This window comes from Lepus europaeus, chromosome 9 (assembly GCF_033115175.1).
Source record: "Lepus europaeus isolate LE1 chromosome 9, mLepTim1.pri, whole genome shotgun sequence".
Classification (NCBI taxonomy): domain Eukaryota; kingdom Metazoa; phylum Chordata; class Mammalia; order Lagomorpha; family Leporidae; genus Lepus; species Lepus europaeus.
The window spans coordinates 66,111,920-66,126,227 of record NC_084835.1 but is presented as its reverse complement, the minus strand read 5'-3'; the positions used below and the strand labels follow the sequence as shown (position 1 = coordinate 66,126,227).

General features: G+C 39.2%; 2 protein-coding genes across 6 annotated transcripts in view; one reads left to right on the top strand and one right to left on the bottom strand.

Moving 5' to 3' along the window:
* The window catches only part of METTL4 (methyltransferase 4, N6-adenosine), a 34,812-nt gene extending 27,409 nt beyond the window's left edge, over positions 1-7,403 (bottom strand). For all 3 annotated transcript variants that reach the window (XM_062201425.1, XM_062201426.1, XM_062201427.1), the window contains exons 1-4: positions 7,136-7,403; positions 5,406-5,805; positions 3,091-3,153; positions 1,341-1,710 (exon numbers count right to left, since the gene is read on the bottom strand). In XM_062201425.1, the coding sequence (XP_062057409.1) occupies positions 1,341-1,710; positions 3,091-3,153; positions 5,406-5,798 (826 nt within the window). In that variant the 5' untranslated portion in view covers positions 5,799-5,805; positions 7,136-7,403. The remainder of the gene's footprint in view (positions 1-1,340; positions 1,711-3,090; positions 3,154-5,405; positions 5,806-7,135) is intronic.
* A 72-nt stretch (positions 7,404-7,475) lies between these two features.
* NDC80 (NDC80 kinetochore complex component) overlaps positions 7,476-14,308 on the top strand; it is a 49,460-nt gene continuing 42,627 nt past the window's right edge. The window contains exons 1-5 of one of the 3 annotated variants that reach the window (XM_062201424.1): positions 7,476-7,605; positions 9,634-9,785; positions 10,968-11,045; positions 13,889-14,012; positions 14,116-14,288. In XM_062201424.1, the coding sequence (XP_062057408.1) occupies positions 9,685-9,785; positions 10,968-11,045; positions 13,889-14,012; positions 14,116-14,288 (476 nt within the window). In that variant the 5' untranslated portion in view covers positions 7,476-7,605; positions 9,634-9,684. The remainder of the gene's footprint in view (positions 7,606-9,633; positions 9,786-10,967; positions 11,046-13,888; positions 14,013-14,115; positions 14,289-14,308) is intronic. The other 2 variants (XM_062201422.1, XM_062201423.1) reach the window with 2 other exon arrangements.

Below are 14,308 nucleotides of genomic sequence, written 5' to 3'. Positions count from 1 at the left end.
CTGCTTTCCCAGGCTATAGCAGAGGGCTGGATTGGAAGAGGAACAGCTGGGACTCACACCAGCACCCATACGAAAGGCTGGCACCGGCAGGCAGATACCTAGCCCTCACTGCATCACAGCACCAGCCCGTATAAAATCACTTTAAAAACCAAACAGCATTGTGGCACAGCAGGTTAAGCCACTGCTTGCAATGCAGCACCCTATACTGGAATCCTAGCTACTCCATTTCCAATCCAGACTCCTGCTAATGCACCTGGGAAGGCAATAGAATATGACCCAAAGGCTTGGGCCCCTGCCACCCTGGTTTCTAGCTTATGCCTAGCCCAGCCTCAGCCATTTGGGGAGTGAACCAGTGAATGGAAGATCTCTCTCTCTCTCTCTCTCTCTCTTACTCTCGCTCTCTTGTGTCACTCTTTCAAATAAATGTATCTTCAAAAACAGAACTTTTCCCATGTAAACTATATGCTTTGGATGATGCTGTGTCAGTGTAAGTTCACTGAGAGTAAACAATGTACCATTAGGACATTGACATTAGGGGAGGCCATGCACCTGTGGGGACAGCATAGATATGGGAACTCTGTACTTTCTGGTTCATTGCTGCTGTGAAACTAAAGCTGCTCTTAGAAATAAAGTCTAGTTTTAAAAAGAAAAAAACAAACTCTTCCCTACCACTTCCTTTAAAATACTGTAATGGTTATAATTTGTTAAAAATATATAAATGGCTAACAGTTTGATATAGATGATATCACTTAATTCCCAAACAGAAGCAGGTATTATAATATCTATTTTATAGATTAGAAAACTAAGGCTCAGTTTTGTGAGGCAAAGAGCATAACCACCCAGTTAATAGAGCTTCAGTATCTAAATTTAAATACAAATCTATATGACTATGGACTTCTATATTTAAATGTTTTGATTTTGTACAGAAAAATATTTCAAAAAATTTTACACAGTAAACTTGAACAATGGCTTAGCATGTAACCTAAAAGTGTAGGTATGATCCGGGAATTTATACTCCTAACTGAAATGTTTTCACTTTGCTACAAAAAAAAGTTAAATAAAGTCACTTGATTAAACACAACTAATTTCTGAATTCCAAAGTACAGATAATTAACTGTTTTTGTTCTCTTGGGAACTAATTTCTTGACATTTTATTCATACTAAGAATTTAAATTATTTTTAAAAAGCAAAAGTCAGACCTTTAAAATTGAACTTAAAAGAAAATTTTCACTGGAAAGTATTTCTCCTCCTCTCATAAATGTTGACCTTTATTCAAAATTCAGACTATGTATTTTGAGGCTGCAGAAAAACACGTTATAATAATAAGCATAATTACTTACAGTTCAGAAGTGGTTTCATATAAGAAATGTCAGACAAAAGAAAACTACTTTTTGGTGGCAGCAAGTACTTCTGTCCCATTAAAGTAATCATTCTTGTAAATCTAGAGCTGTTTTCAACAAGCCGTGAAAATAAATCCTTCTCTGTAACAGACATGTCATCATCCATCAATTGTAATGTCTGAAGCTCAGTTTCACTGAATAAAGGCAAATTCTTTGCCATTGCACATAGTCCTGACAAACTGCAGGTATCAGGTGGCAAAGTGACAGGCTCACTACACTTGTCCTGATTTTCAGATAGTGGATGAAGAAAACCACTTTTGAGACCCTCTTGGATTAACTGTAAAGATCCATCCAAAATCAGCTCCCTGACCTGTAAGAAAAAAAATTAAGTACATTAAAAGGACACTGACGATCAAAGAATTTTCTAAGTAACAAAATTCCTACTGTGCTTGGAATACTTGAATTTACAGATTAAAATCAACATTCTTAATGCTTACAGTAAAACAATTCTATAACACAACAAAAAGACTATGTAAGTATACCTTTGAATGTAGAATGAAAAAACTCATAAATTCACTGACAATGAAATAACTAACTAATAAACATAAGAAAATATATCTTTTCTCTAAGATATCCAAATTGCCAACAAGCACATAAAAAGATCCCAATATCACTAATCATTAGATGAATGTTTATAAAAACCACAATAAGATACCACTTCCATTTGCTGGGATGGCTATTACCACAAAAAAAAAAAAAAAAACCACTAGAAAATAAGTGTTGGCAAGGATGTGGAGCAACTGGAACTCTTGTGTATAGCATGCTGGTGGGAATGTGAAATGGTGCAGCCATTATGTAAAACAGCTTAGTATTTCCTCAAAAAGTTAATAATATAGCTACTATATGATCTAGCAGTTCCACTTCTGGATATATACCCAAAAGAAGTAAAAGCAGAGTGTACTAGTCAGCTTTTCACTACTACAAATTGAATAGGAGACAGCTAACTTATAAAGAAAAAAGGCTTATTTAGTTCAGTTTTGAGGTTTAAGTCCATTTAAGCCTTCACATTAAGGAAAACAATAATAATGAAACCTTCACATTACTCATGCTTTCTTCTGTTACCATCTTTTTTTTTTTTTTTAAGATTTATTTATACATTTGAAAGGTAGAGTTACAGAGAGGCAGAAACAGAGAGAAATCTTCCATTCACTGGTTCACTCTCCAAATGACTGCAATGGTCAGGGCTGGGCCAAGCTGAAGCCAGAAGCATCACACAGGCCTCCCACATGAGTGGCAGGAGCCCAAGTACTTGGGCCAACTTCCACTTCTTTCTCGGGCACATTCACAGGGAGCTGAAGAAGTGGAACAGCCAGAATCTGAAATAGTGCTCATATAGGATGCTGGCATTGCAAGCGGTGGCTTAACCCACTGTACCACAATGATAGTCCTATGCCACCATCTTACTATATATTATTTTATCTATGGACAATGAGCTTTTATAACTTCCAAAATCTCTAGTCAATATAGCATAAATTTAAATTTGTTAGATATTTAAACTAACAGATACTTATGAAGCTTCAATAAAAATTGATTTAAACTATTCAATACTATAAAAGTAACAGATCACTATTAAATTCTAGCCCTGATCAAAATGCTTGATTTTGAAGAACATCCTTACTCATGTCATATATTTATTTTATACTAATTTGCATTAATCTTCCAATGTGATCAAAAAACATTTTACACCTACCTTTGTATGGTATTCCATAGCATCCAATTCACCTTGATTGAAAGTAACACATCTTTTGCGCTTCTAAAGGGTAGATAAATTACAGGGGGGACAGTTATGTTACCATCTATCACAATATTGATATTTTAAAATGTAATATCTTATCACTTTTTTCATATTATGTATCTCAAGTTTTCAAGAGGTAATAATTATATAATGGAGATCAAAATCAATACAAAGGGTATATATAGATCAAGGAGGTATGTTTCCAAAGTAAAAATAAATAAATAAAATAAAAACAAAATGGGTGATATAAAGTAGCCTCAGCCTTATCTGTTATTACCAGAAAAATAGTTCCACACAATAAAATACAGCACTAGCACCCATGGGATATAAGGAAACTGCAATAGTGCATGAAAAACTACCAGTGTCACTTATCAGGTACTTCAAAAAGGAAAATGAAATTAAAAGATAGGTTTATTTTGGTGAAAAAAATTTTGAAATCCACTTAGAAGATGGTTCTTCAAAAAGGTCATGGAAAGCATGCATTATGAAAAACCTATGTATGGGTTTGAAAATTTTTTGCATCAAGTTTACCTTTTAAGTACATCTTTCCAGAAACTTTTTGAAGTAGCCTCATATATGGTATAATTACTCTCAACTTTCTTCATTCTGAGGAGACAAACTATCCTATTATTAAAAGATATTCCAATATATATTTTAATAGCTCTTTCATCTGTAGGTTAAGTACAAATCAGATTTATTAATCCTGTTCTTTCTCTAACAATTCCATAGAAAAGTACATGTAAGAGCATGCACTACAGAGCAGGGACTTTGTACTTTTGATTGCTTAATTCCCGCTACTTACATGGTACCAAACTCCTACCAGGTTAATAAAATTCTGTTGGCTGAATAAATGGACTTAATATTGGGCTAATTGTACAAGTTGCCTTAGCATATCAGAAACAGGATAAAATACATCAAGGTAACATTCATTACATATGCTCATCTGTATTTTTTCATTTGAAATGAGAATTTACCCAACATAGGAGAGATTAAACATCAAAATTTTTTCATGTCCATACTCTATAAGGTGCAAAGCCCTCTGTAAATGCTTATTTGTTTGAATTATTAATAGTAATGATATATTACCTACATATCATTTCACTGAGATCACAGACAACCCTACATATTTTCCCTTCTGGATCTGACATACAGTAGATGATCAATAAACATTTGCTTAAAAGGAAAAATCTAAATACAAGAAAAGAATATTAAAAGTTCTATTTCAGGTACCTAAAACAATGTAATAAATATGACTTTTACTCTAATTCACAACATGCCTTCTCATTTAGAATCTTTCTTCTCTACTAAGATTAATGAAGGCAGGAATTATGTTATGTTATTCCATCACTCTGTGTACTATAACACATAGACACAGAACATTTGCTAGTGAATAACGAATTTTTATCAGTACCAGAGAAATCACAGATATAATTTATCTTATAGGGACTTCCCATAATCATCTCTCAACTTCTGAAAACATAAAAAGTATTAAAATATAATAATAATATTAAAACATAAACAATAACTTGATCTTGTATGGAATTCTCAACTTACTGAAAGATGCACCAGTGTGTTTAAATGCTTGTTATTTGTGTGAATTGGTAGCAGTAATTCAGGGACAATGATACAGTCATGCACCAACAGACCTAATATACGACACTGGTCCTGTAAGATTAAGTCACCTCGTGACATTACCATCACAGCTTGCGTAAGTACAGTCTGTGACGTTCAAACGCTGCTGGAATCACCTAATGACACATTTCTTAGAATGTGACAAATAACTGTACTTTACAAACAGATATGCTTTCCACAGCTTTCTACTTTTAGCACCAGATACTTCCAAAATATCAACCTTCTTCCAAACTTTTATTATACAAGCTTATTCCATAATGGTCTCTAAATATCTCTGAAAACTCTGATTTGGAAATTTGCAGAGGAAAAAGAAACATATCTTTCAGCAAAAAATAGGTGTAAAAACATGCAATTCACACAAATGCCTAAGCAGGTAACGTTTAACAGTTGTTTGATTGGTTGATTTTAATTTACAGAACATTCGATTCCAAGCCAATTTTTCTTACTTCTGAATTAGCAATATACCCTTTGAAAATATACAGAATGTCAGGAAAGAGTTAAAAATTACTTTGATTATACCAAAGCTTTCTTATAGTTTCTTGGTTTTTCTTATACTGAATAAATCACAAGATATTTGACACACTGAAATACTAAATTCACGTTTTCTGTAGAAAAATGAGTGTGTCTTAAAACTCTACCTTCCCAATAATAGAAGTGGAGTTCTCCTTTTTAATATCATTCTTTAGATCTTCCTTCTCATTACTTTGTTGGTATTCTTTGTGAATAGCTGGAGTTATATAAGGTTTGGTGATATTAAATAGTTCAGATCGAAAAATGTATTTCTGTGTGAACATTTCACAATTTCCTCCAATATCATTCTGTGGCTTAGCAGTAGAGTCAGAAGCAATAAATGCAGCAGAGGCTCCAAACGAAGACATAGAATCCATTTGAAGAGAAGCCAAGTGGAGAGAAGTGGACTCATTTTTACTGCAACAAGGCTCATGAGGCTTGTGAATTTGATAGTTTATCTTGTTAAGGAAAGAAAGATGATCTAGTAACCACCCAGGTGACAACTGGTGTACCACAGACATTCTTTTCCTTTAAAAAAAAAAAAAAAAAAAAAAAGGCTGAGAATTAGAAACAAAACCCAACTTTCTGGATCAAGTGAATTGTCCCGTATTTCAATAAACATATATTTCATATATGAAGATCTGATACAAGAAGATCTGATCTGCAATTAACTTACTTTCATTTCATTTGAAAGGCAGAGACACAGAGACATATAGGCATTGTCCAAACACTGATTCCCTATCTAAATGCCCGTAACAGCCAAGGCTGAGCCAGGCCAAAGCCAGGAGCCTAGAATTCAATCCAGGTCTCCCATGTGGTCGGCAGCAACACAAGTACCTGGGCTATCCCCTGCTGCTTCCCAGGGTGCACATCAGCAGGAAGCTAGAATCCAAAGCAAACTAGCAGGGACTTGAATCAGGCACTCCATTATGAGAAGACCCAATATGGGTGATACACGCAGCAACTTAAGTGCTGCGCCATATTTCTGCCTCCATTTTTACTTATTTATTTATTCTCACTTTACTTGAAAAACAGAAACTCATTTTCAGTTCTGGACATAGCTTTCTAAATCTAATATACTGGAGAACTTAAGAAGTGGTAAACAGCACAGTTAGTAACTGCAGCACTTGGCTTCAAATGTCTGATTCCCTGTATTAGCAGCATGACCATGGACTAGTTATTTGATCTCAATGAGCCTCAAAGTTTTTTTTTTTTTTTTTATGACATTTCTGTTTAGAGAAGCAAATGAGACATTCCACATGCAATACAGTGCATCACGCCTGACACGTTGCCCTTGCTCACATAAATGCTAATTGCCGCTACTGATGGTGATCCTGGTGATGCCCGGTCCCACCTCTCTGGTCACAAGGGGGTGAGGAGCCCTTTGCAATGGCTAGCGACATAGACATTCAGACGGGAATACTGAAACTCGAACAAGAACGGCGACTTGCCGAACACGACAACTCCATCGTCGGCACAACTGTTGTAAGACAAAAGTATCTGGGTCTTCGCCCTGAACTCTTCTCCCACCCCCGACCTTCTCCTCTCCAGTAACGGACAGTGCGCGTCTCTGGGTTCAAATTTAGGGGAGTCCCTACTCGACTGTGGTTGACGTGACCTCTCCTGCTTCTCCGCTTCGCATCCAGCTCCTAGCCCTTCCCAATCAACCCTGATTCTTCCTGGTCTCTTGCAGGCCACCCACCACTAGAGACCGAGAAACCCCGGGGAGCAGTCACACCTCCAAACCGGGAGCCCGCGCGCGGCCTCGGAGGGGACTGCACCCACATTCACAGCCACCACCTCCGACCTAGCCGCGCCCCGTGTCAGCAAAGGGCAGGCCGGCTTCCCAGGCTCTCACCGCCAAAGGCTCTGCAAGCCTCCACTCTCAGGGCAAAGCAAAACAGATTTCTCCTCTAAGAGTCAACGGGCGCCGCCATGTGGTTGTACGGAAAAACGTTTCCCGGGCGGCTCGGCTCTAAAGCCGCTCCCTGGCGACGTAGAACCCTCGAAACTTCGGAGCCAACTCTCGGGTCCGGCCAGACTCCGCAGGGAGCGCTTCCACTGGCCCACAGACCCCAGTGTGTCCGCGAGGCGGCGGGCGGCGACCAGCAAGCAAATCCCGGAGACAAGGGGCGGGTCCGAGAGTGTTGCGCATGCGTGAGCACGTCGTGCGCGTGACGTCAGCTCCGGCGGAGATTTTAAAATTCAAACCGCCCGGGCGGGCGGGCGGAGGAAGCTCTGGTTTTGGCGGCTGTTCCCACTTTTAGCGGAGTGTCACACGGTTTACAGGAGTTGGGCGCGTGAGTCGTGTCAGGAGCTGGAGGGAAGGTAACTGATGACATTGGGGCGGCGTTGGTGCTGCTGGGCGGTTCTGGCGGGACACAGTGAGGGGCTGCGGGTTAGTGTTTACGATTGGGACAGGGGCTGGTGGCACCGGGTCCGATAAATTTCCGCTCGCAAGGTACTCTCAAGGGAGATGGGGGTGCCTAGGGGACCCTGATGGAGAGAAGAGAGGCTGGAGCGAGGGAAGGGGAAGAACCAGAGAGGACCTGTTTGCTACTGAGTGTTGCGTTTGGGTGCTCACGGAGCGTCTCGGCGGCCCTGAACGGAGCCCGTCTAGAAACCTTAGCCTGAAATCTTGAAAGTACGTTTACAACGGTGCGTGGAGCCTGGGAGGGGCGTAGAGGTGAGAAGGGGAAGGATGACAGATGAACCAGCATGCACTAAAACAAGAAGGGTGCCCAGGGAAGGAGCGGGGCGGCCACACAGATGTCCGCTTCGCAGGCGCCGGGGAGGCCACTTGGGGAGTGTCTGACGCTGCAGAGGCAGGATCGGAAGGCTTGTGGATTCTGAGTATCCTGGGAGACAGCCTGTTGAGTGGCTGTGAAGGGAATGAGCTGTCAATGGGTTTTGAAACTAGGGTCAGCCCTAGGCCATTTGGTGGATCCGGTGATTTTATACTTGTTGGAGGAGAGGTTGACGCCAGAGGACAGTAATTGACTGTGAACCAGGAGAGGACATGCAGGAGAGGTTGGCATTATCCAAGAAAACAGGATAGCTCCTTTCTTTGAAACCAAAGAAAAGGAAAGATGTTTAAGTGCGTAAGGGAACTTGAGATTTATTCTCAGGCTGCCTCCAACTTCTCACTGAGGTAGGCACATGCAGGGTCCACTGCTATGACATAGCTGCTTGGCCAGCATCCCATATGGGCGCTGGTTCAAGTCTGAGCTGCTACACTTCCGATCCAGCTCCCAGCTTGGGCCTGGAAAAGCAGTGGAAGATGACCCAAGTGTGTGGGCCCCCGCACCTACGTGGGAAACCCCCATGAAGCTCCTGGCTTCAGTCTGGCCCAGCCTTGGCCGTGCCATTGTGGGCATTTGGGGAGTGAACCAGCAGATGGCAAACTCTTTATGCCTCTGTCTCTCCCTCTCTATAACTCTACCTTTCAAATAAATAAATAAATATGAAAAGAAAAAAAATAGGCACCTGTAACAGCAATGATAAGATAGGGCTTAATATTCAGGACTTTGTATCCCATGGATGCCTTGCGAAGGCCAGAATCAAACTTTACTCATCTTTGTATCTCCTGCACTGCCTAGCACACTCCCTTATACATAGTGGGCATTTAGTAAATGTTTATGTAGATTGACTATCTTGGGACACCCACATCCCATATTGGAGTCGTGATTCCAATTCCAGCTTCCTGCTAATGTGCACCTTGGGAAGCAGCAGGTGATGGTTCAGCACTTAGATCCATGCCACCAACGTGGGAGAGCCAGGTTGATTTCCAGGCTCCTGGCTTCAGCCTGGCCCAGTCCACAGATGGGCACTGAGAGAGTGAACCAGGGGATAGAACATCCCTCTGTGTGTGTGTGTGTCTCTCTCTCTTTCTCTTCCTCTCAAATATTTTTTAAAGATTTATTTTATTATTTATATGAAAGAGAAGAGGGAGAGAGACAGGTCTTCCATCCCTTGGTTCACTCCCCAGATGACTGCAATGGCCAGAGCTGCACCAATCCGAAGCCAGGAGCCAAGAGCTTCTTCCAGGTCTTCCATGTGGGTGCAGGGGCCCAAGGACTTGGGCCATCTTCTACTGATTTCCCAGGCCACAGCAGAGAACTGAATAGAAAGTGGAGCAGCAGAGACTAGAACCGGTGCCCATATGGGATGCTGGCACTGCAGGCGACAGCTTTACCTACTACACCACAGCGTTGGCCCCAGCTCTCAAATATTTTTAAATGAAGTTTAACAGATGTCCTTTGTAAATGAGGACTTCAGGTGCATGAACAAAGAAGATAGCCCATGGGAAGTGTTACCTTGATGAAATAGTGAAACTTGGCTGCCTTTATATTTCAGAATAAAGATAAAATTTTTCTAATATTGAATTCTTGACTGTCGGTCATAGCCATGAAGCGCAGCTCAGTTTCCACTGGTGGTGCTGGCCGCCTCTCTATGCAGGAGTTACGATCGCAGGACCTCAACAGACAAAGCCTTCATACACCTCAGACGTAAGTACCTCCACCTGGGGTTCTCACTGCTTACCTTATGTTCTTGAGTAAAGAAATGGTAAAAATGATTAATAAGAGATATAATGTGAGTGATGTCCTCGTGAGTCCTGTCTGTTCCCAGTGGTTCCTGATTTAAGGCCAATGAAGTCTGAAAGTGGGCATACTACTAAGTATCGTGTGTCATCTCATTTGTTTTTTAAATCCCCAAAGCCTGCTGCTTTACCAGGTGCCTCCTAAGAGGACTATTGATTCCCTTTTAGCCGCCTTCTCCTTTATCCTAGAGCTGTATGGTTGAGCAGGCTCTGTGCTGTACCTTTCACTTTACTGAGGTGTTTCCAACAGGCAAAGTTCTTAAACCAGATGATAAGCTGTAATGTAATAGCAGCCTAAGCACTTCTCCAAACTATTTCCTCATGATTCACTGGAGGAAAGTGTCCAAAAGAACTTGCTGTCATAAACTGCAGTTTCTCCCTATGAGTGAATTTCTTCCAGTTAACAGAAAGCTATTTGAAAGCCACTGAAGAGTTATAGAAATCCTCTAGTACTAAGGTAAAAGTTACTTGCGAATTTTTCTTAAATTACTTAGGTTTATATTACTAGTGTGAGCCTCTGCTACTTTTAGAAATTTGAAATAGTTTTCCTTCTGAATACTTTAGACAGAATTTTTTGTACAACTGCACATCACTTAAACCAAAAGATTTTATGCTTCAAATTGCATTACAAGTTGAAAGCTTACTAGTGTAATTTTTTTGTCTGTAATTTACATAATGAATGTGAAGTACAGCTACATTCTGAAAAAGAGCAGGCTTTAACCACCATCTTTAACTGAATATATCTGTTCATATTTTTCTTTTTCCTTAAAGTTATTTTCATCAATTTATATATTTAATATAAAATCATAGAATTAAATCATTAATATTAAAATTATTAAAATGTATATATTTTAATAATATGTTTCTTAACATTTTTAGCATTGTAACTTATGCTATCTTTTAGCCCATCTCATGTATATCAGATATGGTTGCTGCTAAAAATTTTTAGGATTTTAAATAATTTTTTAGGGAACAGAGAAGAAATATTGGTTCCAATATATTTTCCAAAGTTTCTTGAACTAGCTTTATATATATATACTTATACATATACATATAAATATTGAAGACTTGTTTTTTATTTTACTTAAAGCAAAGAGAAACCAACCTTTGGAAAGTTGAGTGTAAACAAACCCACATCCGAAAGAAAAGTCTCCGTGTTTGGTAAAAGGTAATGATATTTTTTATTAGTTCTAATGAAAGAATTCCTATAGCCATGCATTGATACCCTGAGAGAACAAAAAATTAGATAACATAGTCCCTTTCAAGAAAAGTTACAATCTAATTTTCTTCTATTTTAAAAGGTTAAAGTTTTATGTTTTATCTCTTGTAGATGGTGTTAAGAAGTATATTTGGTTCATTTCTCAAAGGCTTGGAACAACCAGAGGCTGGGGTGGGCTAAAGTCAGGAGCTGAGAACTCAGTCTAGGTCTCAAAGCGGTATGGCAGGAACCCAGTTACTTGAACTATCACTGCTGCCTCCAAGGTCTACATTATAGCAAGATGCTGAAGCCAGGAGCCAGAGTCAGGTATCAAACCAGGTATTCCAGTGTAGGATATAGGCATCTTCACCAGTATCTTAACCACTAAGCTAAATGGTGGCTCCTGAAAGAGCTTTTGTTTTGTGAGCCATATCCATTGAAATTAATTGTATTAGAATTTAAACTTCAAAATAATGTATATGATTTAAAAGCACCCATCAGCCCCAAAAATTATTTTTCATTTTAAAAAAATTTTCATAAGCACTCTCAGTGAGAAGAGTGACATTTACAGCATGGATGGGGAACATCCAACCCAGAAGCCATTACAGGCCAGCGAAATCATTTGGTCTGGCCCTGCCAAGGCAACTGCAGGCAGGACTCAAAATTCAATAAATATATATAAATATATGGGAGGCTAATTTTCAAGTTGATAATTTTGTATGTCCTGCGAATGATGTTATAAATATCCAAATGATGTTTCACAGAAATACTTTCCCCACCTGTTTTACAGTTTTACGAAGCTCTTTAATGTGTAGCTTAATAGAAGACAGCTAGATGCTCATATCTGCTGCTATGTTCAGTCTATTACAATATTCATCATACAGAAAACTTCACTCATGAGAGGATAAGAATGAAAAAAGCAAATACTGTGTTTTGCTCTGACTTACTGTCAAATAATGTTGACTTCTCAGTAATCCCTATGTAGCACTTTAAGAATCACTCTCTGGGGGCCAGTGTTGTGGCTTAGCATATTAAGCTACCACCTGCTATGCCAGCATCCCATATGGGCACTGGTTTAAGTCCTGGCTGCTCTACTTCTGATCCAGCATCCCTGCTGATGCACCTGGAAAGGCAATATAAGATGACCCAAGTCCTTGGGCCCCTGTACCCAGGAAGCTCCTGGCTCCTGCCTTCAGCCTTGCCCACACCCAGCTGTTGCAGCTATTTGGGGAGTGAACCATCAGATGAAGGATCTGTCTCTGTCTCCCCCTCTCTCTCTCCCTGTAACTTGGGTCTTTAAAAATGAATAAAATAAATCTTTGGGAAAAAAAGAGAGAGAGAGAGATTCACTCTCTAAAGTAGATCAGTGTTTGTCTTGTGTGGAGAAAAGGGAAGGATTGATTGGAGGGGAGTGATAAATGGCTTTCTTCACCCTTCAAGGTTCCTTTGCTGAACTACAAATTAAATTTGACATAAAACAGATTAACAGGACAAAATGTAACTAGTTATGTGATCTTGGGTAAATTAACCTCTGTGCTTCAGTGTCCTTATGTATAAAATGGAAACGTTATCAGCATCTCCTCATAGAGCAGTTCTAAGGATTGATTAAAAGAGATGATGATAATTATAAAATCTAATGTTTCTTGAACATTTCTGTAAGCTAAACATTGTCTTAAGTGCTTTATCTGTATTAGCTCTTTCAATCAATCCTCAAAGGCATTTTGCCTACAAGAAAATGCTAAATGAAGAGGTTAGGAGGAGGGAAACCACAATGGTGGAGAAGTGTATAGAATTGCAAAAGAATCTAGACTATTGAACAGACTTGGAGAATAGTTGATAAAGAAGATCTAATGGACCAAAATAAAATATGTATTCTTAGAGGATGGTGGGTATGTTGACAATACAAGCACCAGAAGAATATTTTATTCTCATTTTATATCTAAATTATCTGTTATGTGCTGTAACTTCATACTTTACTGTGCATTATTTGTTCTTTTTCTCTGCTATAAATAAGAAAATTCTTTTTTGGTAAAATAAAAATGTTAATATTTGATGCTGATATTAAAATATAATTATCAGTTTCAGGGCATTCAGCCAGCCTGGTGGTTAAGGTGCCAGTTAGAATACCCGTGTCCCACTTCATAGTACCTGGGTGCTATACTGTGTCCCAACTTTAGCTCCTGAATCTACCTTCCTGCTAATGCAGACCCTGGGAGGTAGCAATTATGACTCAAGTAATTGGGTTCCTGCCACCCATGTGGATTAAGTTCCTAGCTCTTGTCTTATGCCCCAGCCCACCTCCAGCCATTTCCAGCTCTTGGAGAGTGAAGCAGTAGATGGGAACTGTGTCTCTGCTTCTCAAATTTAAAAAAAAAGAAAAAAGAAAAAAAAATGTGCATTGTGGTACAGAGCGTTCAGCCCCTTTTTGGGACAAACCTGCAACCCATACCAGTGACTGATTCAAGTGCCAGCTACTCTGACCCTCCAATCCAGCTTCCTACTAACGTAGCTAGAAGACAGTAGATGGTGGCCCAAGTACTTGGATTTCAGCTACCCACAAGGGAGACCCAGATGGAATTCCTGATTCCTAGCTTCAGCCTGGCCTAGCCCTGCCTGTTGTGGGCATTTGGGAAGTGAACCAGCAGATAGAAAAAATCTTTCTCACTCTGCCTTTCAAATAAATAAATAAATATTTAAAAGGAAAATATACACACACACACACACACATATATATATATATACTATTGACTTAAATTTAGACTTTACCACAGAAGGAAATAGTCTTGACTGATTTTTTAAAAATATATTTCCAGAACTAGTGGACATGGATCCCGGAATAGTCAATTTGGTATATTTTCCAGTTCTGAAAAAATCAAGGACCCAAGACCACTGAATGACAAAGCATTCATTCAGCAGTGTATTCGACAACTCTGTGAGGTAATTTATAATTTAAATAGCTTAAATTGTGAATATTTCCTTAGGTACCTCCCATTCGTTTTTCAGTTACAAAATGTTCAACATTTAATGAGAATTATTTTAGTTTCTTACAGAAAATGGCTATGCATATAGTGTATCCATGAAATCTCTACAAGCTCCATCTGTTAAAGACTTCCTAAAGATCTTCACTTTTCTTTATGGCTTCCTATGCCCTTCATATGAACTTCCTGACACAAAATTTGAAGAAGAAGTTCCAAGAATCTTTAAAGACCTTGGGTATGTATGCTATATTTCTC